The sequence below is a fragment of the Nicrophorus vespilloides genome, unplaced genomic scaffold (assembly GCF_001412225.1).
Source record: "Nicrophorus vespilloides isolate i.1.1-1 unplaced genomic scaffold, Nicve_v1.0, whole genome shotgun sequence".
NCBI lineage: Eukaryota > Metazoa > Arthropoda > Insecta > Coleoptera > Silphidae > Nicrophorus > Nicrophorus vespilloides.
The window spans coordinates 58,791-82,677 of NW_017095537.1; the positions used below are offsets into that span (position 1 = coordinate 58,791).

At 42.7% G+C, this 23,887-nt stretch overlaps 4 protein-coding genes across 6 annotated transcripts in view; 3 read left to right on the forward strand and 1 right to left on the reverse strand.

Moving 5' to 3' along the window:
* The window catches only part of LOC108569825 (crossover junction endonuclease EME1), a 1,730-nt gene extending 774 nt beyond the window's left edge, over nucleotides 1-956 (forward strand). Inside the window, 4 exon segments of the mRNA XM_017931528.1 lie at nucleotides 1-232; nucleotides 292-456; nucleotides 520-715; nucleotides 770-956. The exon segment at nucleotides 1-232 is cut by the window's left edge and continues 4 nt beyond it. Of these exon segments, the coding sequence (XP_017787017.1) occupies nucleotides 1-232; nucleotides 292-456; nucleotides 520-715; nucleotides 770-937 (761 nt within the window). The 3' untranslated portion in view covers nucleotides 938-956.
* An 87-nt stretch (nucleotides 957-1,043) lies between these two features.
* Nucleotides 1,044-4,869, reverse strand: LOC108569763 (KAT8 regulatory NSL complex subunit 3). Of its 2 annotated transcripts, none has more exons than XM_017931454.1 (9): nucleotides 4,634-4,869; nucleotides 3,484-4,567; nucleotides 3,132-3,429; nucleotides 2,921-3,068; nucleotides 2,673-2,859; nucleotides 2,315-2,503; nucleotides 2,127-2,255; nucleotides 1,809-2,066; nucleotides 1,044-1,742 (listed from the first exon to the last, which is right to left on the reverse strand). In XM_017931454.1, exons 1-9 carry the CDS (start codon nucleotides 4,688-4,690, stop codon nucleotides 1,123-1,125), a joined length of 2,970 nt encoding a protein of 989 aa, XP_017786943.1. In that variant the 5' UTR covers nucleotides 4,691-4,869; the 3' UTR covers nucleotides 1,044-1,122. The 2 variants fall into 2 exon arrangements, with proteins under 2 accessions (XP_017786943.1, XP_017786935.1); XM_017931446.1 differs by having other exon boundaries at nucleotides 2,652-2,859; nucleotides 4,634-4,868.
* Nucleotides 4,870-5,224: 355 nt separating this feature from the next.
* Nucleotides 5,225-9,321, forward strand: LOC108569923 (zinc finger protein 800). The gene is made up of 6 exons (XM_017931694.1): nucleotides 5,225-5,931; nucleotides 6,300-6,479; nucleotides 6,548-6,694; nucleotides 6,758-7,066; nucleotides 7,137-7,535; nucleotides 7,596-9,321. The coding sequence occupies exons 2-6, from the start codon at nucleotides 6,309-6,311 to the stop codon at nucleotides 8,823-8,825; spliced, it is 2,256 nt and encodes a 751-aa protein (XP_017787183.1). The 5' UTR covers nucleotides 5,225-5,931; nucleotides 6,300-6,308; the 3' UTR covers nucleotides 8,826-9,321.
* Nucleotides 9,322-9,464: 143 nt separating this feature from the next.
* On the forward strand, nucleotides 9,465-22,326 carry LOC108569745 (titin homolog). Of its 2 annotated transcripts, XM_017931424.1 has the most exons (6): nucleotides 9,466-10,916; nucleotides 11,243-11,427; nucleotides 11,496-11,692; nucleotides 11,824-13,939; nucleotides 14,120-21,284; nucleotides 21,363-22,326. In XM_017931424.1, exons 1-6 carry the CDS (start codon nucleotides 10,772-10,774, stop codon nucleotides 21,935-21,937), a joined length of 10,383 nt encoding a protein of 3,460 aa, XP_017786913.1. In that variant the 5' UTR covers nucleotides 9,466-10,771; the 3' UTR covers nucleotides 21,938-22,326. The 2 variants fall into 2 exon arrangements, with proteins under 2 accessions (XP_017786904.1, XP_017786913.1); XM_017931415.1 differs by having other exon boundaries at nucleotides 9,465-10,916; nucleotides 11,824-21,284.
* Nucleotides 22,327-23,887: the final 1,561 nt, after the last annotated feature.

Genomic DNA, 23,887 nt, shown 5'->3' on the forward strand with positions numbered 1-23,887 from the left:
AGACGGTCACGTGGAAACGAAGAACGCAAAGCGCTGAAATTGGGGAGGATGGTAAGCTTAGGGCGCACGTGTCTTCCACGGAGGAGAATCAGCTGTTGCTTATTATGGATGCCAGCGAAGTGATCAGCTTGATAGCAAAGCAAGCGCTGTTGGCGCACGTGATTGGAATCAGATCGGCGTTCGACGATAAACGGATCTCGCTTGGTCTTTATGGAATGCGCAACTATTTCGAGTGATTGATTTTACCAATCCTTATGTATTTAGCATTGATTTTCTTTTCCGTTTTTGCAGACGCAGCAAAAGGCACAAGGGTGAGGTGAAGAGGCGCGATTTCGAGTTCGCATTGACCGAACTGCAGTTGATGTGCTCTTGCTGTTATCGCCTCATCGATACGCCGCAAGATTTGGGCAACATGATCTCGCAATTCACTAAAGCCATCGCACAAGCGCCGTACAAGTAATTATTTGCACTTCAATTGACCGACGTCTCAAAGATGTTGATGATGTTCGTAACGTTTAGATTGGAGAAGCAGGAAAAGTACGGTCAATCGGAATGGTACATGTCCGGGGATAATAAGGATTGCGTCAGAGTGGATAAAGATGGAAACGGGTTGAAGCGACTCTGGCAGCAGCACCTCACGTCCCTTCCTCTGGTGAGGATTGAAACGGCCGAGGCCATCACCAACAAGTATCCAACGTACGAGGACTTGCGCCAGGTAATTTAAATGTTTTAAAGAGTGTTGTGGTAGATTCTACGTAATTTGATACAGGCTTACGAGAATTGCATGGATGATGATGGGGAGCGGGAAAGGATGCTGCAGGATCTGCCGATCAGGAGGGCGGCTGGTCCATTGACGAACGTGCGCAGGATAGGGCCGGAGCTGAGCAGGAAAATCAGCGTCCTCTACAATTCTTCAGATCCAGACGCTCTTCTTTAAACTTGAAAAAAGGTCAAAGGTAATCATTGATCATGTTCGAAAACTGTTCTCTAATTTCTCAAATCCTTCTAGGACATCACTTCCAATCATAAATATATACATATTTTTCAAAGTTTTAGATTATCTAAATGTAACGAAAAGATAATAATAATAAAAAAATAACATTTAAATCTACAAGTAAAGAATTAGTGCAGATCGCCGAAAGCCGTGAAGTCCATGGATTCGTCGACTTTCTTCTCGCTCGGTACGAAATTTGATTTGGAGATGGCTGTGGCGACGAGCTCGTTCTCTAAATCGAAATCCATGGACGACGAGGAGGCCGACACATTCTCCGCCTTCATCGTGATCGCCGTAGGTATGTTCTTCACCGCTTTCCTGGTCTCCTCGATGCTGGTAGGCGCTTTCGACAGAATAATTTTGGCATACTTTATAGGATTCGGTTTAGGGTTGCTCGGCGCCGGCCTCTTGAGGATGTTCTGCGCGTAAACACCGCTACCACCGCTCTTGTTGAGGAACAGCAATTTTCCGCTTGAGGTGGTTTTTATTTGCGGCGTCGTCGTGGTCGTCGTCTGCAGTATCTGTGCTGGAGGCGTGTCACTCGGCTGCATCGTGTTGTTGGTCAACATTTGGTTATCATCAGCGAAGATAATCGGTAAGTCCATAATATCTTGAGACGTCAAATTCGTGGGCGGCGGCAACGACTGCTGCGACATCCCGGTCGTCGTTATGTAAGGTGGCAGCTTCTTTACCATCTTGTTCTTGTTGGCGAGCAGCTGTTTCTTGGACGTTATATATTTAGTCAAACCTAGAATGATCAAAATTAATTTAAAAAGAACGACATTATATATTATTTAATTCGCGAAGCACTAACTTGACTTTGCGATGGAAGTTGTTGTGTGTGGTGTGTTTGCTTGGACTATTTTGCTCTTTGGATAGATTAAAGTTGATGTATTGGTACCTCGAATGCCGGGATCGCTCCTCTTGATCTTCCCGTCGGGCATGAGCATTACGTTACCATAGTTACTACTCAGATTCAGTTTGTTGGCGTTGAACATCTTGAGCGACGTTATATCCTGGTTTCGGCTGATCAATTTACCTGGACCAGATTGAATGGTTAGGTTCTCCAATACTGAAATTTAAATCAAATTTAAACAATGTTTGGACGAACGAAGATGATGATTTTCCAAACCTTTGATCTGTTTAGTCGTTGGATTGGGAGGTATGGTTCGAACACCGCCTGTTCCTTGCAGTAAATTGGAAAGAGTGCTTCCTCCTTGGTAGATGTTCCTCGTGGATATACCCATGGCGTGTAACTTGGCTAAAGTGGAGAGATTCAATGATGATCGTGTAATCGTGCTTAAATAACAGTTTACTCACCAGATATAGGTGATAGAGGTGATTTTGTTGTTATTTGGTTAGATTTGATGGGGATGTGTGTAGGTGTTTTGGGTGGGTCCGGTTCGGGTGTGTTCGGTTTTGATGATGATGTCGTGGGAATACCTTGTTGCATAGCGTGCCATTTATTTTCCAGTCTAGTCTTCGATTTGGAGCCGGGCGGTCTTCCAACTGTATTCAGAAAAGGTAGTTCATTATCAAAGTAATTGCCGAATTAGTAACATCAACAGCTCTAGCGAAAGCCTCTACCAAGTGTATACACATAAAGATAGATTACGAAACATCACGTGGCGTTGTCTACGGAAAGCAGAACACTTACGAACAGGGGATAAACATTGACCTGGTCTACTGATCCGGGGCGTGGGCGACGGAGGTTCGCTGTCCAAAGAACTTCCGTTCGAGTTGTTCCGCTTCCTCTCCATCTTGCTCCTCTTTATCATTTCAGGCGGGACGTGCGCCGGAGATTGCCGAATCTGCGGCGGATACGGAGACAACAGCAAACCGCTTATAAACTCGCCCAATTCATCCTAAAGATACATTGCATTTAATCAACCTAATCCGAACTCATCGATATGTTCATCCACTCACGACAATACACCTATCCACTATACTTTGGGTAATTCCCTCAGCTCGTTTCTTTTTCTTCGAAATCCGCAGGTAATCATCGGCAGATCCTACTACCAACAGACCAGTTTCCACGCGCATTCTTTCTCTGATGTCTTCCATATGCTCCTGTCTATAATTTAAGAAGTATAATTAATGCGAGTGTTGTTTTTTTCTTCGAGATAATGAGACTTACAGTGCGGTATTGGAACACTGTCCTATGACGAACAGTGCAGGGCATTGCAGCTCCAGAAGGTTATCATCGGTGTCGCCTCTGTTACCTTCAGCGGTATGAATGGAAAAACCTAAGCATAGAATGCACAAGACCACCTCGACTTGTGCTACCTGCAAAGCCAAAGCTGCTCCAGTATTGAAACCCGCTAAAACGATCGGCCTGTTCGGGAATTCCGTCTTGATTTCCTGTATTTTCGCCCTGGTCGCAGCGAACATTTGGTCGACACAATTCATCATGGTATGTTTATGACCGGCCGCTCCTTAAATAATGTACACATTACTATCGAATTGAACTCTCATCAGATTCTTCCAACCTATGTTATTGTACACTGTGCAGACTGTAGCCAAATTTGAGAACAAGTTGTTCCATCTATGCAATCGTCTCGAGTACATAGCGGCCGTTGTTGACGGGGCGCTAGGTACAATAATTATAATCGGATTCCCCGTCAGTTTCTTGGGCTTGTCTATGTTCAAGCTGGCCGCCACCGGATCCCAGGGCCTCTTCAGCAATGGAAACAGACCCTCAGTGCTCAAAGGTCCAGTCTTATTGTGGACGTTAGGTCCGAACAGCATTTTATCCACAAACATTGGAAGCTTGTGCTTCAACGTTTGCAGTATATCCAGGTAGGCGGCCAAATACGAGGTGCCCAAATTCTCGATGAGCAGTTGATGCAGCCATTGCGCCAACTTTATGTCCCACGAGTATTTCGCCATCAACTGTCTGAAGCGTTTCACCGACTTCTCGACGGTAGTCCTCCTCAGGATCGGTTCATTGTGAGTGTTCGTGTACGCCAATCGGGACATCCTATCGCTGTTCAAAATATTCACCATCACACCGAACATCTGATTCTGACTGCTGCTCCACGATATACGTTCAATTTTCTCCTCCCAATCGTCGACGTCTTCGTCGTTCCTCGAGAATTTCGCGTGCCTCTCGCACTCCTCCATCAAGCGTTTGCCTTTGCCCACATCGTAAATTAAAGGCGTCTCTTGCGGGTCACTCTCCACGTCGATTTCCTCCTCCGATTCTCTGACACTTTTCTTCTTCCTCTGCGGCACAAACAGCGTCTTTGTGGGTCTCAAGAAGTTAGACTCTGACTTCCAATTGTACGGCCTAGCATAGCAATGTTCCATCATAATATGTTTCAACCCACTGCTCTGCTCTGTCATTGTTTTGTTGGGAGGATGCTTGTGTGCGTTGTGCACTTCCGATATGCTGTTCCTGTATACATCCATTGGGCTTAACAAAGGTGACGTTGGATTGCCCTCCTGCATTTGTGACATGGTGGATTTCTGAATTTGTTGTTTGTTCTTTGGGTAGGGGGGCTTGGTGAGAATCTGTTGTTTTCCAGGGAACTGCATCTGCCTTATGTGCGTTCTGCCCGTTTCAGGTAATTTCTGTTTGCATAGAGTGTAATCAATATAAACATAACCTAATGATTAAATAATTAGCGAATTCCTTACCATTTCTTCGTCCGTCGTGTCCATGGGTTCGCCTTTCGAATACTCGCCCGAGTCCATATTTCTTTGTTTCCAACAACAAAAATAAATAAACAAAACAAAACAAAAGTGATTCTTCTTTCTTTCCGCGCTACTTGATGTTATTCTCTTTTATTCCTTTCATCACCATCGAGGTCAAACGAACTAAAATGCATTCAATTAGAACTACTCACCGCTTTACCTCTCATATCTCGATCAATATACACATTTCTAATTATAAGATTTCATTCAAGTAAAGAATAAGTGCAGAAAGTATAAATACTTGGGTATAATGTGTAAAAATTACACTTTTTTCCTCGAGTGTTAACATTACTTAATTTGAATATTGAATCTAGCAAATGCTAATAAAGTTTTATAAAAATAAAGTTGAATTAGAAATAATTGTGACCTCTTGCAGGCATATGAAGTTTTGCATGAAAAAAATAATAATTTATTTTCTGCAGAATCATTCGATTTGTTATTATGTAGCAATCAAAATATGTATAAATAAATTCGATTGTGTGACGTCATTTGTGGAAAAAAAAGAAGATCGATTATTAATTGTGGAAAAATTTGCATAAAACTTTACGAGATTTTGGGTGCATTTCATAAATGAAATCCTTCGCAGCGATTGGTTTACATCGCGACGATTCCTTTGGTCGCTTACGTAATTGATTAATCTTTATTAATAAATTCACGCGGATTGCTCGTGGATCTTTCTGTTTTTGAATATTTGAATTCGCTGCATCCTAGAGATTGATCCAGTTCAATTGCGTGCTGTGGAAGAACGATGGTAGTTCGGTTGAATCGGCGCGGGTTATGTAAATAAAATCGTGCTGGTTCGGTGCTGGTAAACACTACGGAAATATCTGTAGATTCTTTGGCGATTCTGTGGGGGCTGAAGCCGAAGAATCTCGCCGCCGCCGCCTCCGAAGTCTGGTACGATAATACGAACGGAGCGCGGCCATCTGTTGGTCAGAATGTCCAAGCGCGCCTGACTGAATTGTCTAAAATGGTGGTGTAAAAAGGACTTTTTAGGCAAACAGAAAGAATTTTTGAACGAGTTTCTAAAGGGGCAAGGCTTACTGCAAGGACCGCCGTCGCACGGCCGATGAGTCGGACCATTGGACAGCCAGGAGATTGGGTCCTGCACCATTGATATTCAATGAGAAAGCTGCCATCGAAGTGGAAAAAGTTCACACTTCTTCGACAGACTTGCTCTGCTGGACTACAGGTCTGAAGCAGCCTCCGGAAACCTGGTGCAGCCTGACTAGAAGGCATAGGTTTGTGTGATCAACTTGCTTAGGAACATTCCCCAACAATGCATTCCAGCTATTCCAATCCATTTACTTTGACCATATAAAAATTCTGCTATATTTAAAACCATAGTTGATGGCATGAGCTTCGATTGTACTTCTTCAACTCAACTGTTTGCATCTGAAAGTGCTCACAGCCAACATGCCATCAATTATACGTAAAACAAGTCCATTCTTGATCTGATAATTTGAAAGATAGTTGTACAATTTGCATTTTGAAAAAAAAAAAATATTAAGTGAAAATTATATAATCCCACCCTCCTGTCCTTTTACTTAATCACACAATTAGTTTTTTTTTTGATTAGGATTGAATTAACTAATCTGTTGTGTTGCAGTGATTTGCAATGTCTTCAAACAAATCCAAGTACAAAGCTAAGAAGCAGCTGCAGACCACACTGGGCAAGGCACCAAAGAAGTATACCTCTGTGGATATTTCGCACCTGAGAAAGCCAATTGATACCAGTGTGATTGGATTACGGCAGGTTCTGCACCTGTTTGAGACTGCCACCAATGAAGTAAGTGACAAGCAAAATTCTGATGAGAGAAAATTAATATTTACAAATATCCCATCTGTTCACTTTAGGTTCGTAATTATATAACATATGAGTGTGATGTTCTGTATGAGTGCAAGACGTGCAGGACAATATACAGGAGTTTAGCAAATTTCATATTACACAAGCGGGATTATTGCAAGGACTCTTGCAGGAAACCGACTGATGAATCTGATGAGGTGTGTGTTCTAGTTTGTTTTTTTTTTATATGAATGTTTGTAATGATGGTTTTTGATTTGCAGCCACCAGCAGATGTGATGGGTAATAGTGCAATAAATTTATGTGATGATGGTGACATGCTGAAATTCGATGGGGACAAGAGTAGGTTGAATGCGGTGCTGAGCAGGTTGAGGAAGAGGCAGGAAAGCCAGGAGATCTTTGATGAAGTCTCTGGGAAGGATTTTTCCAGTGAGAATGTCGTGGAGGATAGGGAGGAGTTGGCAAAGAAGGGGGCCATCGCCCTGGAGGAGATCAACGGGAATTTGTCCTGCGTTTTTCAGACTTTGATAAATAATGTTCCTAAGGATAATCAAGAATTTAGGATAAATGAGGTAATTGCGATGATGAAAATGTGTGTTTTTCGATTTATTAATCTTTTGTTGTTGTTGTTGTTTGTTGCAGGCTATGGAAATACATAGTATATTGAATAACGATGAGGTAATTCTGGGGCCGGACGGTAAGGCTCTGTCCAGGCCCGACATCGAGGGCTTCGACTTCGGCTGCGAGGTCTGCAAGCAGAACTTTGCGACGAAGAAGTCCCTCATCCACCACGTCAAGTGCAAACACAACAACTCGAAGGAGATGTACCTGTGCCCGGAGTACGGATGCAAGGGCAACTACTTTCCTACGACTTACAGCGTGTTCAGGCATCTGCACAAGGTGCATCGGAAGTCGCCGATGCAATACAAGAGGTTGCGATCGCAAATCCAGCGAAACACCATCAAGAACACGACGCTCTCGAATTACAAGGATCAGATTCTTATACGCGAGGAGAGGAACCTCGCCAAGTTCGAGGAAGTGGTGCGTTTCACAATTAATTGAAAGATTCAATAAGTGGACGATTGATTGATTTCTTTGCAGGATCTGTTGGATTCGTCGCAGGTATGCACGAGGTGCGGGAAGAAGTTCGAGAGGAAAGCAGCTTTGCAATCGCACATGCAGCTGTGCAAGACGCTGACGAGTTTGCAGCAGTCTGGAAAGGAGGTGAAGGTGACGGAGAAGCTGCGCGGCTCTCAGAAACGGAAACAGTCGTTCAATCAGATTAAATCCATTAAAAAGGGTAAACCTTCGGTGGAGCCGGAGAAGAGCACGACGACGGATGCGAAGGATGAAGAAGATAGTTCCGACGACGTCGTCTTCGTGCAGACTGACGTGGTGGAACCGGAAACGATAATACTTGATGAGGTTGACGAGACTCCTCCGGTTGCGGTTGCAGCGGAGTCGGACGACGTCGAGATGGTGATGGAGTCTTCGGGGACGGCGACGACGGCTGCTTCGACTGGCGGCGAAGATCCTCTGGTGTGCGAGGAGGTCGTGCTGGAGAGCGACACCGAGGAGGATCGGGGGCAGCAGCAGGTGACGCTCGAGGGTAAGGCCGCACCTTACATCGATCTGTCGCAGTTCCGATGCACGACGTGCGAGTGCAACTTCAAGCATCAGTCCGGACTGATGCAGCACATGGCGACGCACTTCAAATGGTTCAAATACCAGTGCCACATTTGCCTCTTCAAATCCTACAATCGAAGTACCTGCGAGGACCACGTCAAGTCCTACCACAAATCGAACAACAGCAAGAACGTCGTCACGGAGCTGCCCATCGAGGAGACCATCCGCATCTCTACGGACTTCCAGGCGCTGAGCTACGCCCCGGTGGAGAAGTTCATCATCAAGACGAAGAACGCCACGACGCAGATCTGCAAGAGCAACAGACATCCGAGGAAGAGCAGCTGCGAGGAGAAGGACGAGGAGAAAACGAGCAGCAGTAACGGCGTCGTCAAGGAGGCGTGGAAAGTCATCGAGAGTAAAACGAGCAACGGTCTCGTCCTCAAACTGAAAGCAGCCAGCAACGGCGAGAAATCCGCATCGCCCGCATCACCGCATCCTTCGTCGCCGTCTCCATCGGCAGCTACACCTGAAGAGCAGCAGCAGACCGCACCCACGAAACCCGCAGAAAACGAGCAGCAATCCGAGGAGAACAACATGCACAAAATGATCATGGAGGTCATCTTCGGGCCGGAGATGAGCTCCAGACCTATACGAAACCGAGTCACCTCTAAAAAGAACGATTTCATTTATTACGAGAAACCATGAACGATCATCATCATCATCAAAACGATTATTATTAATTACAACATACTCATTAACTCATCGTTGAAGTTTGCGCTCACCGATAAACTTAAATTATTATTTTAATTAAATAGCGAATATAATTAAACGTTCACTATTTAATCAAAAAGAAACATCCGTGAGTGGAAACTTCGTTCTTTCTTTCTTTTTGTTAAAAAAATAATTTTTATTCTTCATAAACTTGAAGTGAATCCTCTGGACTGATGTAAATTGTACATTTATCATTAACCAATTAATGTTTGATTCTTAAGTTGTAACATTTCGATAATCATTATTATTTCGTTTTCTTTTGTAGCATATTTTTTTTTCTTCTATTATATTGAAGCGCCCGAAATTGATGAGGAAAAAGGAAGAGAAGTGTTAAATAGTTTATAATAATTGAATCGCGCGCGCTTCGGCCAACTAAACTAACTCTATTTGTAAATTTGATTGATTTATATAATTTATTTTCTATTCGTAATAAGGATTCGTTTTTATTTTCTGTTTCATTTTCAAGTTTCTTTAGCTAGGACAAATCTATATTATTATTATTATTAATATTATCATAAATTTTTAGTATTATTATTAATTATTTTGTTTGAATGGAAGCGAGATAAAAAAAGACCTCTTCGTGTACATATAATTTCATTCATTCTGTTGCATCAAAAACTCGCGGAGAGCAGGTGTTGATGCAGTTGCATAATACGAACTTTGACCTTTTTATATATATATATAACTTTATATGTTTGCGTGTGTATATGGAAATTTTTACTATGAACAAAAATAAGCAATAATATTTTATAAGGGAAACAGCCGGAACACAATAGAATGTTTCAATTGGAAAGGCAAAAGTTCGAGAACCAAAAAATAATGTTGTAATTTATTTTGACTGAGGTACAAATACAAGACCCCCCTGTAGCATCGATTTTTCCCCCACGAATAAGAGAATAAAACTTTCGCCTTTTAATCGAAAGAATTATACACCTTTCAATTATTCCCTAATTAAGAAATTAGTTCATAGTTTAAAAATCCAAGTACACTCAATTTTATATTCTTTATGCTAATATTTAGCTGTTCGATGGTTTTCAAATAAAACAAATGAAACATTTGCTACATTTTGTACAGCCAACTAGGATAACTTTGAAAAGCGAAAACGTTTACCAGAAAAAAAATACGTTGAAAAGAGTTTTAATGATTTGTTAATGATTTCTTAACTAAATAATTGAGGAGAAAGTTACTGAATTAACTGAGGTAAATTGAAATTATTGAATTTCATTGGTGGATTTTTTTGGCCATGCAGAAGTGAAAGGAAATTTCGGTAATGGATCTCTTCCAAACACCATGGAAATCCTTCAGCGATGATCGTTGCGTCACGGTGAGGATGTTGCATAACGATGTGCGGACGAAGGCGCCATCTGGAGGCGATCGGTGGTAGCGGAAGCGCTTGGTTGTTGATTCGGTGCTGGCTGGTGATTTGTTGTGGTGGTTTTTTCGTTCGCGTCGTCGAGTGCAGTTGGTGTTTTTTTCGATGGTTTCGTTGGTGTTGTTGCACGTAGAGAAAAAGAGAGAGATAGAAATCAAAGCGGCGGCGGTGGTGCGTGTGCGTTCGGTTCGTTTGTTTAGTTTCAACAGGGAATATTATAACAACAATATTTACACATATACACATGATGCGAGATGGTGAGCGTCGGCGTCGTGGCGATAATGCAACGACGACGTTGTGATGTGGTGAGGAGTGCAGTGCTGTGAGACCAGAGGTGCGTGTGGGCGTCCGTTCCGATGGTTTTTATGGATTTTTTGAAGCGGTTTTGACGAACGAACGGCATCTCCAGCGGTGCCGACCACAGCCGCTGTCAAACAAACGGAGTACCGAGTGTGTGTGTGCGCGACAGTGAGTGAGAGAGAGAGAGGGAAAGAAAAAAAACGCGCAAATGGCGTCCGAGAACGAAGCCTCCTGCGAAGGTGATCCCAATTTCGCGGTCATCTGCGGCTTCTTCGAGAAATTCGGCGTCGCGTGCGGCCTGAACCCCGTGGATTTCGTCGAGTTGCAGGAGATGCTCGAGAATACGCACGAAGGTGAGTCTCGTCCACTCGCCGCCTCCGACCCCTGCGGCTTCTTCGCCACCGCCACCATTGTTTCCCTCCCACATTAACGCACCTATCCGATACATCAACAAAACACAACAGTACGCGAAACGAAAACAAACGAAGCTTGTTTACAGCGGAGCTCTTCTCGAAATCCTTTCCTGCTGATTGACGACGCATCTCTACCAATTGCAATTTACTGATCAAATTAGAAAATAACAAACCAACCTCCTCTCCTGTTTGTTGTTGTTGTTTACTTTTGTTGCGCATTCCACGCATCTTCTATATTTGTCTTCTTTTTTTTGTTTGAAATTCAGTTGCCACTGATTTGATCGAACTGCACATCAAGTTGCTGAGGAAGGCAAGGAAATCTGTTTCCTCAGAGAGATGGGAGAGGGCCATCGTGAACATCTGCCATACATACAACAGTCAAGATGCCTGGGAGATTGAGAGGTTCGGATACAAGAAAGCCAGAATTGGGTCCAAACTGCGTATCTTGAAGGTACACTCCAATCAAACATTGCATTGTTTTCATCCTTCATTTCAATTTATTTTTGTTTCTATTTATAGCATCTTCTTGAAATGCAATTTGATCTGAATGTTAGATTCAAGAATGAAATCAATAAAATGTCTGCAACGGAGCTCCGAACCCAACCACTGGGCAAGGATAAAACTGGACATTCTTATTGGTTTCAAACTGATGAGAGCTGCACCATCAGAGTGTACAAGGAGGATCCTGATGAGGAGACGTGGGCTTTGGTTGCAAAGTAAGTTGATACCATGTTTCACAATCATATTCATTGCTTGCTTGTCATATTTGTTTATAAACTTGTCTCACGTTCGCGCTATGCGTCAGTCCGTTTATTACACTTAACTCATTTTTGTTGTTGTTTTTCAGGGATAGGAATGGATTGGTTTCGTTAATATCGCAGTTGGATTCGAACGAGGCCGCTAAGAGCGGATCGGATTCGATCATGAATGAGGATAGCAACAGCCTGGAAATGGAGAAGCCCATATTGGACACCGGGCAGAACGACTCCAATTCCGACTCATCGAAACAACTCTCCGAGAAAAAGTCTTCGTGCGAGGAGGAGGAGGAACTGGAGGAAGAGCAGTCCATCGACAACAGTACGGCAGTGCGGAACGGCAACGCGGTAATGGATACGGATTCCAACAGTGCGCTCGCTCTCAAGGAAGTGGCGGACGAGGAGGAGGAGGAGGATGTGGAAGAGGAGGAAGAAGTAGACGAAGAGGAGGAGGTAGAAGAAGAAGAAGTTGAGGAGGAGGAGGAAGAGGACGAGGAGGATGAAGAGGAAGAACCTGTGCCGGCGGTGCCAGAAGTTAAGATGCAGGAGAAACCGGTTCTGGTGGAGCTCAAGCAAGTTCCTGCTGCGATCCCGGAGGAGCGGCCCAAGACTATGGGACTGAGGCTGAAACCGCTGACGGAGTTGCTGACTCAGCCGATCATCGAGAGTGAAAAGAAGCTGGAGCTAAGTGGTATTAAAAATAAGTACATTAGAAACGATCCTTTTCCCATGTCGAACAGGAAGGCTGTAGAGAGTGCTAGTTACGTGGACATTTACAAGAACGATCACAAAAGGCCAATGGATTACAACAGTATAGAAGAACCGAGTTTTGCGAAACGTCCACGCACCGATCGTCCCACCTTGCTGAACAACAAACTGCATTACCAGAAGCAGTACATGGGCGAGGAGGAGGACGATGACGATGAGGATTACGACGAATACGAGGACGAGGAGGACGAAGTCGGCGAGGAGATCGAAGAACCGCTAATGCTCATCAAAGGCGAAGGATCTGGCAAGGACAATAAATGCGGCAGCGAAGCGGAATCACCGATCGTCGGCGACGCCATCGAGGAACCGGTGATGTTCGTGTACGGCGTTGGAAGCGGGGCCCTCTGCCAAACCGGAAACGAAAAGAAATCCGAGGACGATTCGAAATCATCAAAAAACACTGTGAATGATCCTACTGAAAAGACTAACACTGAGCAGTTTAACAACTTGACGAAGAAAGAGGTATTTCGAAGTCCACCCAAAAAATCTAAATGGGAATCCGGGGACGATAAAACGGAGACAGTGGGCAGCACCAGTGTTCAGAAGATGGTCGAAAAATTCGAAGATTTGAGCAAAGGAGTTGAAGTGCCTCCCAAGAAAACGATGCCTTCGTTTTTCTTCGGTCCAGGTTTCAACACACCTTCGATCAGCGCGCTAGCAAAGACTAACGAGAATGACGATATAGATTCCAATGAGGTATCCACTGAAACTGAAACTAAACAAATAGATGAAACCGAAACGGTCGACGAAGTAGAAAATATTGAAGAATCAAAAAATGGTGCAAGTAAAGAATGTAAATCCAATGAAATTGATACAAAAGAAATTGTCCAGTCCATTATCCAAGTTGACAAAGAAAACTTAGAACCTGCTGAAGCTCTTACAAAGGAAAATGTATGCAACATTGAAGAGAAAAGTAAAAGTGAATCTGAGGATAATCTTGTGAAGGAGACTGAAAATGCATCTATAGAAACACTTGAAAAGGAAAACAAAAGTGAAACTGCAGTGGAATGTAAAAGTATACCTGCAGATGATCTTCCAAAAGAAAACAAAAGTGAATCTGAAGATAATCTTGTGAAGGAGTCTGAAAATGCACCTAAAGAAACACTTGAAGAGGAAAGAAAAAGTGAATCTGCAGAGGAATGTAAAAGTACACCTGCAGATAATCTTCCAAAAGAAAACAAATGTGAATCTGAAGATAATCTTGTGAAGGAGTCTGAAAATGTACCTAAAGAAACACTTGAAGAGGAAAGAAAAAGTGAATCTGCTGAGGAATGTAAAAGTACATCTGTAGATAATCTTCCAAAAGAAAACAAAGGTAAATCTGAAGATAATCTTGTGAAGGAGTCTGAAATTGTACCTAAAGAAACACTTGAAGAGGAAAGAAAAAGTGAATCTGCTGAGGAATGTAAAAGTGCACCTATAGATAATCTTCCAAAGGAAAGCAAAAGAGAATCTACAGATAATCTTGTGAAGGAGAGTGAAAATACACCTATAGAAACAATTAAAAAGGAAAGCAAAAGTGAATCCACAGATAATCTTGCTGAGGAATGCAAAAGTGAATCTGCAGATAATCTTGCAAAGGAATGTAAAAGTGCACCTGTAGATAATCTTAAAGAGGATAGCAAAAGTGAATCTGCAGATAATCTTACAGAGGAAAGCAAAAGTGAATCCACAGATAATCTTGCTGAAGAATGCAAAAGTGAATCTGCAGATAATCTTGCAAAGGAAAGTAAAAGTGCACCTGTAGATAATCAGAAAGAGGAAAACAAAAGTGAACCTGCAGAAAATCCTGAAGAGAATAACACAGCTAATCTGAAAGAGGATATTAAAAGTGAATCTTCAGAAACTATTAAAGTGGAAATCATAAGTGAATCTGCAAAAAATATTAAAGAGGAAAGCAAATGTGAACTTACAAAAAATCTGATTGTCGAAGGTGCATGTGAACTTGCAACAAATCTGAAAGAGAAAAGCATAAGTGCAACAACAGAAACTATTAATGTGGAAAGCAATAGTGAACCTGCAGACATTCCTAAAGAGGAAATCAAAAGAGAATCTGTAGAAAATCTTAAACAGGAACTTAAAATTGAGTGTCCAGAGACTAAAGAGGAATTCAAAAGTGAAATATTAGAAACTATTAATACGGATAGCAAAAGTGAATCTGCAGAAACTCTTATTGATGAAAGCAGAAGTGAATCTGCAGAAAGTAAAAATGATTCTCCTTCAAATGAGCTGTTGCAAAAAACTAATATCAAAGATGATGATCCCAAGGTGAATATTATTATTGAAGATGTTTCATCATCATCAGAAACGACAGAGTTAGCAAATAATGTAGATTCTACTTTTGATGACAATAAGCTACCCCAAAAAGAATCTGATGTGATGGATTGCAGTTCTGAAGTGGAACAACCTGTTGACGATGCAACTACAACTGCCGAGGAGGTGACTAAATCTTCGGACACGACCGAATGCAAGGGTGATGTGGATGAGACCACGAAATCTGAGAGTGTTCAACAGACGAAAAATGAGTCACAAGTGAAGATTATCGACGAGAAAGAGGTGACGTTTGCAGATGATTTATCAAAGAAGGATGACGTATCGATATCTGAACCCAACATTGACGGTAATTCAAAAACTGCTTCCGAAGAGACCGAAATGAAATCTTTAGGACCAGTGCCTTGCGACACTTCTTCTCAGAGTGTTGATTCCCAAGAAGTTCCTGAAAAAGATTCAATAGAATCTAAACGTGAAGATCCAAAGTCTCCAGAAGTTGACATTAATAGTGAAGAAATCGCTGATACACCTTCAACTGAATGTGTTGATTCAAAACCTTCGAGCAGCATCGATTCAAAGCAGATAGAAAACACCGATTCAATATCTGAAGAAAATAAGGAACCAGTTGAATCGATATCGATTGAAAATATTGATTCAAAATCTGCCGAAAATGTTGAGAGTTTGAATTCAGAATCTGTTGATACAAGAAGTCCTGAAATTGTTGAAATAATTGCAGAAACTGGGCCAGTAGAACCGATCGATCTAAGAAGTGATAAATCTGAATCATCGGAGACCTCAATTGAAGCGACGAAAAGTCCCAAAACTAAACCTGAAACATCACCAGTCAAGATTGAACACAATGAATCCGCTTTAGCTGATACTTTACAAGCGAGCAATTCGAATGCCATTGAAGATAATAGTAATATGTCAGAACCAGATATTACAGTTCAAATTAACGATCTTGTCAACAAATCGGAAACACCAACATTGAACTTAAAAGATGATAAAGACATTAGCCATGATGAAATGGATGTGGTTGAAGAAAAACCCGAGGAAGTCGTCGAACAATCTGAAATAGTCGAGAAGTTAGAAGACCAAACAAAGGAACTTGCAGAGGAAGCTAGAGTAACAGAAGTTGTTGATGAAAAAACAGAGAATGTTGATAATGGAACTTGTAGTATAGAAATTGTTGCTGATAAGCATAATGAAATCAAAGGTGCTGATTTAAAAGTGGAGGAAAATGTTGGTAGTACTACTGCAATGGATGTACTTGAAAAACAATCAAAGAATATTCCTGAAAAACCTGATACTATTGAGGAGGTGAAATCTGAAAGAGCTGTTGAGAAATCTGAAATATCGGAGAGTCTTGAATCTAGTGAGATGATTGATTCAATTCAAATTACAGATAAACCTGTCGCTGTAAACCCAATAGCAGTTGTAGATGTTGCTGTGTGCAATTTGAAAACATCAGATTTGATGGCAGATGTGGAAAGAAATAATGTATTACCGACAGAAGTGACCGATAAAAATGACGAAACAGTGATAGACTTAAAAGTTCGAAAGGTGCTTGAGGTTCAACCAGCTACAACTTCGGCTATTGTAGAAAATGTGGAGATCAGTGAAAAACTGGAGACGCTAAGTGATATTTCCAATGACGATAAAAGTGAAATTATAGAGGCAGAAGACAAGGAGAACGATGCTTCTGTTGCGGAGGAATCGAAAGAAATTATCGAAGAATCGGAAACCGTCGTTCCTAAAGTACAAATTGTTAGTGAGAATATCTTGCCAGATAAATGCCAAACAAACAATAACGAAGTTGGTGAAAACAAATCTCAAAAAGTATCTGATCCAAAGTCAGAAACGTCGTTTGTTGCAAAGATCTCGGCGACGCAATCAGTCGTGGTCACTGATGAAATTCAAAATAAGAAAATCTTATCAGAACCTAAATTAAATGCATCAGATGTTACTGCGACAAAAACGAATCCAGTGGATGCCAAAGAGGATGATGTTATCCGGGAATCAACTTCGACGGATGTAAAATCTGAGAAGAAAACTGAATCTGCAGAAGTTAAATCTATTGAAAAGAGCAAAGAAACGCACGTTCCTGAAAAAACGAGTGTTCAGGTTGGAGAATCTTCTAAAAAAGAACTTAAGTCCGCTGTGGTATCAGATTTGAAAGTTGATGTTAAAATTGTTAATGTCGATAAAAGTAAGGACGAAGTTGGTGCAGCGACAGAACAGACTGAAAGCAAACCTGCAATTGCAGCCCCCAATAACACTGCGAAAAGTGCCAAAAAGAGTTTCAAAATAAATAGCATCTTGAGCAGCAAGGAAAAAGAGCCGGAAGCGAAAAGTAAAGACGGAGAAAAGCGAAGAGTCACCGGGGAAGAACCAGGTAAAGTGCCGGACATCAAAAGTGTGGACGTTAGCAGCGATAAAAAATCCGGGGAGATTTTGCCAGAAGACAAATGTGATAAAGAAGTTGATGATGTTGGTTTGGTTACGCGATCGCTAAAAGCCGCACCGAAGGATGTGCCAGAGCCCGAAAAGCAAACGCAAGAGCAAGAAGGTACAACTCCAGCGAAGGGAGAATTAAAAAAGACTGAATTGTACGGTGCTCCTGTACCATCGCCGAAGAGGTCGGCACGTCTGAGGAATGCCTCTGTTAAAGATACCGTCCCGGAAGTAGTAGTGGTAAACAAGAAAGCCAAGAACAATGCTGTTGATGATAAACCCAGCGAAGAGTGCAAGAAACCGAAGTTGGAAACGCCGCCACCGGCGGAGAGTAGAAGACTACGCTTGAGGAACAGAGGCAACAGAGATTCCACTTCCTCCTTGGATGTCGCCAACATCAACAAACAGATAGTCAAAGATGTAAAAGAATCACCAGTAGCGAAGAAGAATTTCGATAATTTGAAATCAATTCAGGAAGGTGAAAAGAAGATGACCGTCGAGGAGCCAGTCTGTCTTAAGAAAACTGTCGCAGATTTGACAGAGGAAATGCCGAACTCACCAATTTCGTTCGTGTCTGATGGCGATTGCGGCGATATGGGAAATGTATCCAGCGAGTACGAATCGGAAAAGGAAGAGGAGCAGTCCGTGAAGCAGGAAGAGGAGCTGAAACCTGCCGAGACTAAGAAAGAGGTGGTTCCCAAAAAAGAAGTGGAATCGAAACCGGAAGAAGTAGTTAAAAAGGATGAAGGAGTTAAAAAGGAAGAGAAGGAGGATGAGCCTAAAAAGGATGAGAAAATTCCTTCATTAGCTACGTTGTCGTTCGATTATACAGGAAGTCCGCCGCCCGCAAAAGAGAAGATAAATGTTCGAGTGACCAGAAAGAGAGGCAGAGTAAGTCCGCCGACCGAAAAGCAACAGGCGGTAACAGGTGGAAAACGAAGAAAAATGCGGGGCAAGAGAACGGTGGATACCGAACTGAGGAAAAGTATAGAGGATCAAAAGAAAAAGGAGATTAGCAGTAGCGAGGAGGAGAAGGATCATGCGTCTAAAAAGCAGAAGAAATCAGAAGAGGTCAAGGAGAGTACAAAGAAAGGGCACAAGAAGAAACGGACTCTCTTGGGTTTGGATATACCAGATACAATGGAAGTCGTCCAGACAGGGGTGCGACAGTCGCGCAGGATAGCCCAGATCAAGATTAAAGAAGAGGCAGAGCGCAGGAAAATCGAGGAATTGACGATGCACGATATTAAAGAGAAGCATAAGAAATCGAGCAGAAAGGAAGACGATAAAGACTACAAAGCTGAAAAGCGGAAAAGGAACAAAACTGCAGTGACCGAGGATGAGACGACCAACGATGCCGAGTCCGACGAGAAAAAGAAGAAGAAACAAAAACGGAAACACAAGAATCCCAAGTTCGATGAGCACAATCCTTGGAAGTCGAGTTCGGATTCCAGCAGCCAGGAGTCGCACGTTGAAGAAGAGGAGGAAGAGTACGAAGAGGAAGACAGAGATGCTCCCTTGAAATCCGATCACGAATTTTCGCCGGAGAGTGATTTGGAAAATGGGGACGAGGTGCAACCCCTGAAACGCGCCAGAACTGTCCGCAAGGAGGACGCCCCAGAGGACGACGTTGTTGAGGTGGACGATACCAGCTGTGAAAAGTGCGGTAAATCCGATCATCCCGAATGGATACTGCTCTGCGATGGATGTGATTCCGGTTGGCATTGTTCTTGCCTTCGGCCTGCACTTCTTGTCATCCCCGAAGGAGATTGGTATTGTCCACCGTGTTTGCACACCACATTGGTGATTAATCTGCAAAATCGATTGATAGAGTTCGATAAGCAGGTAAGCAAGAGACAGGCGGAGGTGCGCCGCAAAGAGAGATTGGCGTATGTCGGTATAAGCCTGGATAACGTTCTTCCAACGAAAGAGCACGACGAGAATATCAAGAGCAAGCCGAAGCAGCAACGACGCGACACCAGAGACAGTGCATCAGAGTCAGCATCCGATTCGAGCTCAAGTTCAGGTTCTGGTTCAGGGTCGACGGCCAGTGAGAGCGAGGATGAGCCAATTTATCAACTACGCCAACGACGACAAGCTCACAGCTATCGGTTTAACGACTACGACGAACTCATCAACTCCGCCATCCAGGATGAAGTGCAGTCCGCCGTGGTGGTGCAGTCCACCGAAATCCGTGGCAAAGACATGCAGACCATCGTCAATGCAGAGGCGGCAGCAGCAGCGGCCGAAACGCAAGCCGCCCCTGAACCACTGCCACCGGTTATACCTATTAATGCAGACTTGCCATCCAATCTCGTCCATACTGCAGACGAAGCGGCTTCTGACGATGAAGTTATTAAGCCGGTCAAGAAACTGATAGGCAAGAAGAAACATCGAAAATTGAACAGTCTTGACATTAGCAGCGATGACGACGATCAAGGTTCCGACGAGGACTTTAAAGGTTCAAGTTCGGACGAGGACGAAGAGGATGAATTCGACGAGGATTTGGATAGCGATAGCAGCGAGTTTGGTCGTCGCAAAAGGAAAGGTGGACCTGTGCGAAGATCGACGCGTGCCAGGATTTCCCGGTATGATCGTGACTTCATCAACGATGACTCTGATGAGGATTACGCCGCTCCTCGCCGCAAAAAGACCCGATCGATTTGGGACGAGTCCGAATCCGAGGAGAGCGATAGATCTTGGGGTAGGAGGAAAAAGAAGAGCACTCCTAGAAAAGCACCATCCACGCCGAGGCCGCGGAAACCAAAGTCCAAGAAGAAAAAGAAGAATGACGATGATTCCGATGCGGAGGTCTACAGCAAGAAGAAGCCGAAAATTAAGTATGGCGGTTTGGACAGTGAAGAGGATACGGGCAGACGAACGAGAGGGAAGAAAATTACGTATGTCGATGCGTTGGGGTCGGACAGCGACGACGATCTTCGCAGAAAGAATGCAGTGAAGGACGACGATAGCGAGGACGAGTTCGTGTTGAACGAGGAGGAGGATTTAAGGGATGAGGCAGTCGGCGACAGCGACGATTCCAACGATGATCCGTTGATTGTGGGAGCCATCAAGTCCGGTTCGAAGAAGGGCAAGGGAAAGGGCGGTATAAAGAGAATAAAGCGAGCTCAGGGTGAAGAAGAGGAAGCTCTTTTCCCGCCGCTCCCCGATGATTTCACTAAAACGACGGAAGTGGTTCCGCCAGTAATTGCTGGTGCGTCCGTTGAGAAGGAAGAGCCCAATCCGATCGAACAAATCAACAAGAACATCGAAGCGATGGACGAGAAAGAAATGGAAATGATGATGGAGGAGGAGGAGTACGCGAATAAGCAACTGCAGATGGTGGCCGAGCAGTTGGAGAAGGAAAAGAGGCGAAAGGAATTGGAGGTTGCCAAGAAGCTGGAGGAGATGCCAACTGTGGTTCCGCAGAATTTCGATTTGCCCCCGATGGTCGTGGACACAATGCCCGTATTGGAACCGCAGACACAGCTGCATCCCATCATGATGATGGAGGAGAAGACACCAAAGAAACGCGGAAGGAAGCCGAAATCGCTGTCCGGCTCGGCGGAGATGCTGCACCTGATGCCTGGCAGCGGCGTCCCGACGACACCGCAGAGTGACGACATGTCGGATCTTTCGGGTTCCAATTTGAATCCCGATGGAACCCCAAAGAAGCGACGTGGTCGTGGTAAGGGAAAGAAAACTTTGGAGAAGGAGGCTGCAGCAGCTGCGGCAGCCGCTGCACGCGCCTCGAACGCTCCCTCTGAAGCTGGAGATTCCAACGAGCCCAGCCTCAGCGAGACCGGAGATTCCTCCAATGATCCAGCGCTGATTGGAGGCAAGTTAGGAGTTGCCTCAGCGCCGCAGCCTTTCTCCCAAAGTCAACCTGTACCTTCCGTGATAACGAGGATGCTTCAAACGCAACCCGGTAAACCAGCTTATCCCGTCGGCCCTCCGATTAACTACGAGATGTACGGTGGCGACAACAGGCCCGAGGGTCCTTCGCCGCCCATCCCTTCGCCATCACCTCAGGGAGGACCGCCTTTCCTAACATCACCAGGTCAGTTTCAATTCAACATTGTAATGATGATGTTTCATTTTATGTTCGTTTATATTAATTTCGTGTATATGTTTTTAGGTGGACCCCCCAGGGGTGTTCTTCCTCCAGGTTATCGGCCTACTTTGAACCATTATCCAGTGATACGAAGCGGAGCACCGCCACCGATGAGACATCGCAGTCCCGTTCCGCAAAACATTCCGTCGGGTATGTTCCTCAGCCATCATCCGTTGGATCCATCGCCGTCGGGCGGATCTACCATCACCACCGTCTCCTCGGAACACGGTTCCCCGGCGCCATCGGCGAGTCCGCTCAGCAACAAGAGCGACCCGACACCTCCACCGCCGACGTACGTGCGACCACCTATGGTGCGTTTCCCTGCAGCTACCCAAGGACCCATGGCTCGGCATCCTCTGCCGACGATGATGGCTCAGCACATGCTGAGACCCAACGTGCCCTTCGCGCACTTCCCCTACGGTGCGTATCAGCAAGCAGCTGCCTCGTCGGGCGAGGACGGGCCGCATTTCAGCAACCCCAACTATTCTGAATTTCCACCGGACGGCGAAGGACCGAAGAACTACGACGAAGAGAACGGCGAGTTTGGCGGTTTGGTCTCCTATTTCTCCAGTCAGAGGGAGGACGACTTGGACACATAGCCGTCGGAGTCTTGCCAGCGAAAATAGTAAGCAGGTTAAGCAACAACAACAACAACATCAGCAGCAGGCAAAAACAAAACGAGTGAAATAACAGTATTTGTACAATAGTTTGTATGAGAGACGAAACAACAACATCGTCGACAACAAAACACTTTTAGAGCGGATATCCTTTAATTTTATTATTGTTTATTTTATAAATACCTATTTATATATATATACATATTATGTAATAATCAGAAACTTGCACTTTGTACAAAGTAAATCGCGCGAAGCAGGAAGGCGATATATATATATATATGTATGAGAGGACGATGAGACAGAGTTTATATATTATCGAGTATCGAATTCATTTTATGTGTATTTGTAATTTACTTACTTTATTATTATTATTATTAATTATTATTATTATAAAATCGTTTTACTGATTATATTTATACTTGTAAATATTAGTAGAATTTTTATATAGAGTAAAGACGGCGACGAAGAAGTGTACGACGACGTTGGAAATAGAAAAATAGGTCCTGAACATGATACAATTTTTAACGATTTAAGTGATGTGTACATATATATACAATGATGAAAAACTAAACGATTATATATTGATGATATTGATGATGATGATGAAGATGGAACGACGAAAGCAAATTGTAAATAGTTGAAATAATAGCCACACCCACAACCACACCCACATCCCTCCTCCCATAATCATTAAGACCACCCTTATTATATACTAATATATATATTATAATGAATATACATTAATATAATATTGCTGACGATGACGGACGAATGTGTACGTTTGCGGTATTCACAGTGGAGAGAGAGACAGAGAAAGTAATTTTAAGTTCAAGTGTTGGCTACTTAAGTAAATTCAGTGTTGTTGTATTTAGAAATGTGTATAAATGAAACGAAAAACAAAATAATGGAGATAGGACGATTGCATTTTGTTTCTTATTTTGTTTTATTACTTTATTTCTCGTGTCTTCTAAGTTGTGTACTTGTAAGTTACATTTAGTGCAATGAACTATATACATTATGCATATGCATATACAAGATGAAAACAAAACCTATATATGAATATCTGTATTATTTAAAAAAAAATATATATATTAATAATGATGAATTTTGAAATGCGTGTGAGCGTGAAAATCACGAGACGAATCGTCTTTTGTTTCGTTTCGGTTTTGGTAATAAAGAGAGTAGTCACTTATTTGTATAGTTAATCACATATTAATATTAATAATATTGTTTCATTATATGTCACGAAATGATTGATACATGAAAACAACAACAACATTAACAGATGAACGTCGAAGACGTGCATACTTGATTTTTATTTTCTTTTTTTTGTTTGTTTTGTAAAAGCTCTATATTTTAATAATACGTACGTATATTTTGCATATAAATATACGTACTTATAATATATTGATGAATCTATATATTTATTTTGATTTATTTTAATTGAATAAAAATATTTTAAAAATTATTTTTTTTGTATATAATGAAATATACCAAACAATTCCAATTTCCATTTCCTTCACAATTCATGTATCGTATTATAAATGTTTATGATTTAATAATTTGCAGTTTCTTCCATAAATTTGATATTTAACTTTATCAAATGGGAATCATTCGAAACTTGTATCTAAGTAGGTTTTGAAATCTTTACGTTGAACAGCAATTAATATGTTTAGTTTTGTAGATATGTGGATTGAGAAAAGAAATTGTGGAAAGGTTTCAGACTTCCTTTGAAGATGTTTCTGAAGAGAGTAGATTTTGGAATTTGGGTAAGAACGTAAGATCAAAGTTTACCATTTTACAAACATTGAATTATTTCAGATTGTAATAGAAGAATAATTGGTGAATGCAGCTGCAACCAACGTAGCTACAAAAGCAATATTGAATTGAAGATTTTGGCTTGGGAAGATTATGGAATAAGAAATCGTGAAT

Excerpts from the sequence above, each read along its gene's own strand:
- LOC108569923 (XM_017931694.1), top strand. The coding sequence starts at position 6,309 with ATGTCTTCAAACAAATCCAAGTACAAAGCTAAGAAGCAGCTGCAGACC. Across the intron at positions 6,480-6,547 it reads TTGAGACTGCCACCAATGAA|GTTCGTAATTATATAACATA; the intron begins GTAAGTGACAAG and ends TGTTCACTTTAG. Across the intron at positions 7,536-7,595 it reads TCGCCAAGTTCGAGGAAGTG|GATCTGTTGGATTCGTCGCA; the intron begins GTGCGTTTCACA and ends ATTTCTTTGCAG.
- LOC108569763 (XM_017931446.1), bottom strand. The coding sequence starts at position 4,690 with ATGGACTCGGGCGAGTATTCGAAAGGCGAACCCATGGACACGACGGAC. Across the intron at positions 4,568-4,633 it reads ACACGACGGACGAAGAAATG|AAATTACCTGAAACGGGCAG; the intron begins GTAAGGAATTCG and ends CTATGCAAACAG. Across the intron at positions 2,860-2,920 it reads TAGTGGATAGGTGTATTGTC|GATGAATTGGGCGAGTTTAT; the intron begins GTGAGTGGATGA and ends ATGTATCTTTAG.
- LOC108569745 (XM_017931415.1), top strand. The coding sequence starts at position 10,772 with ATGGCGTCCGAGAACGAAGCCTCCTGCGAAGGTGATCCCAATTTCGCG. Across the intron at positions 10,917-11,242 it reads GCTCGAGAATACGCACGAAG|TTGCCACTGATTTGATCGAA; the intron begins GTGAGTCTCGTC and ends TTTGAAATTCAG. Across the intron at positions 21,285-21,362 it reads GCCTTTCCTAACATCACCAG|GTGGACCCCCCAGGGGTGTT; the intron begins GTCAGTTTCAAT and ends ATATGTTTTTAG.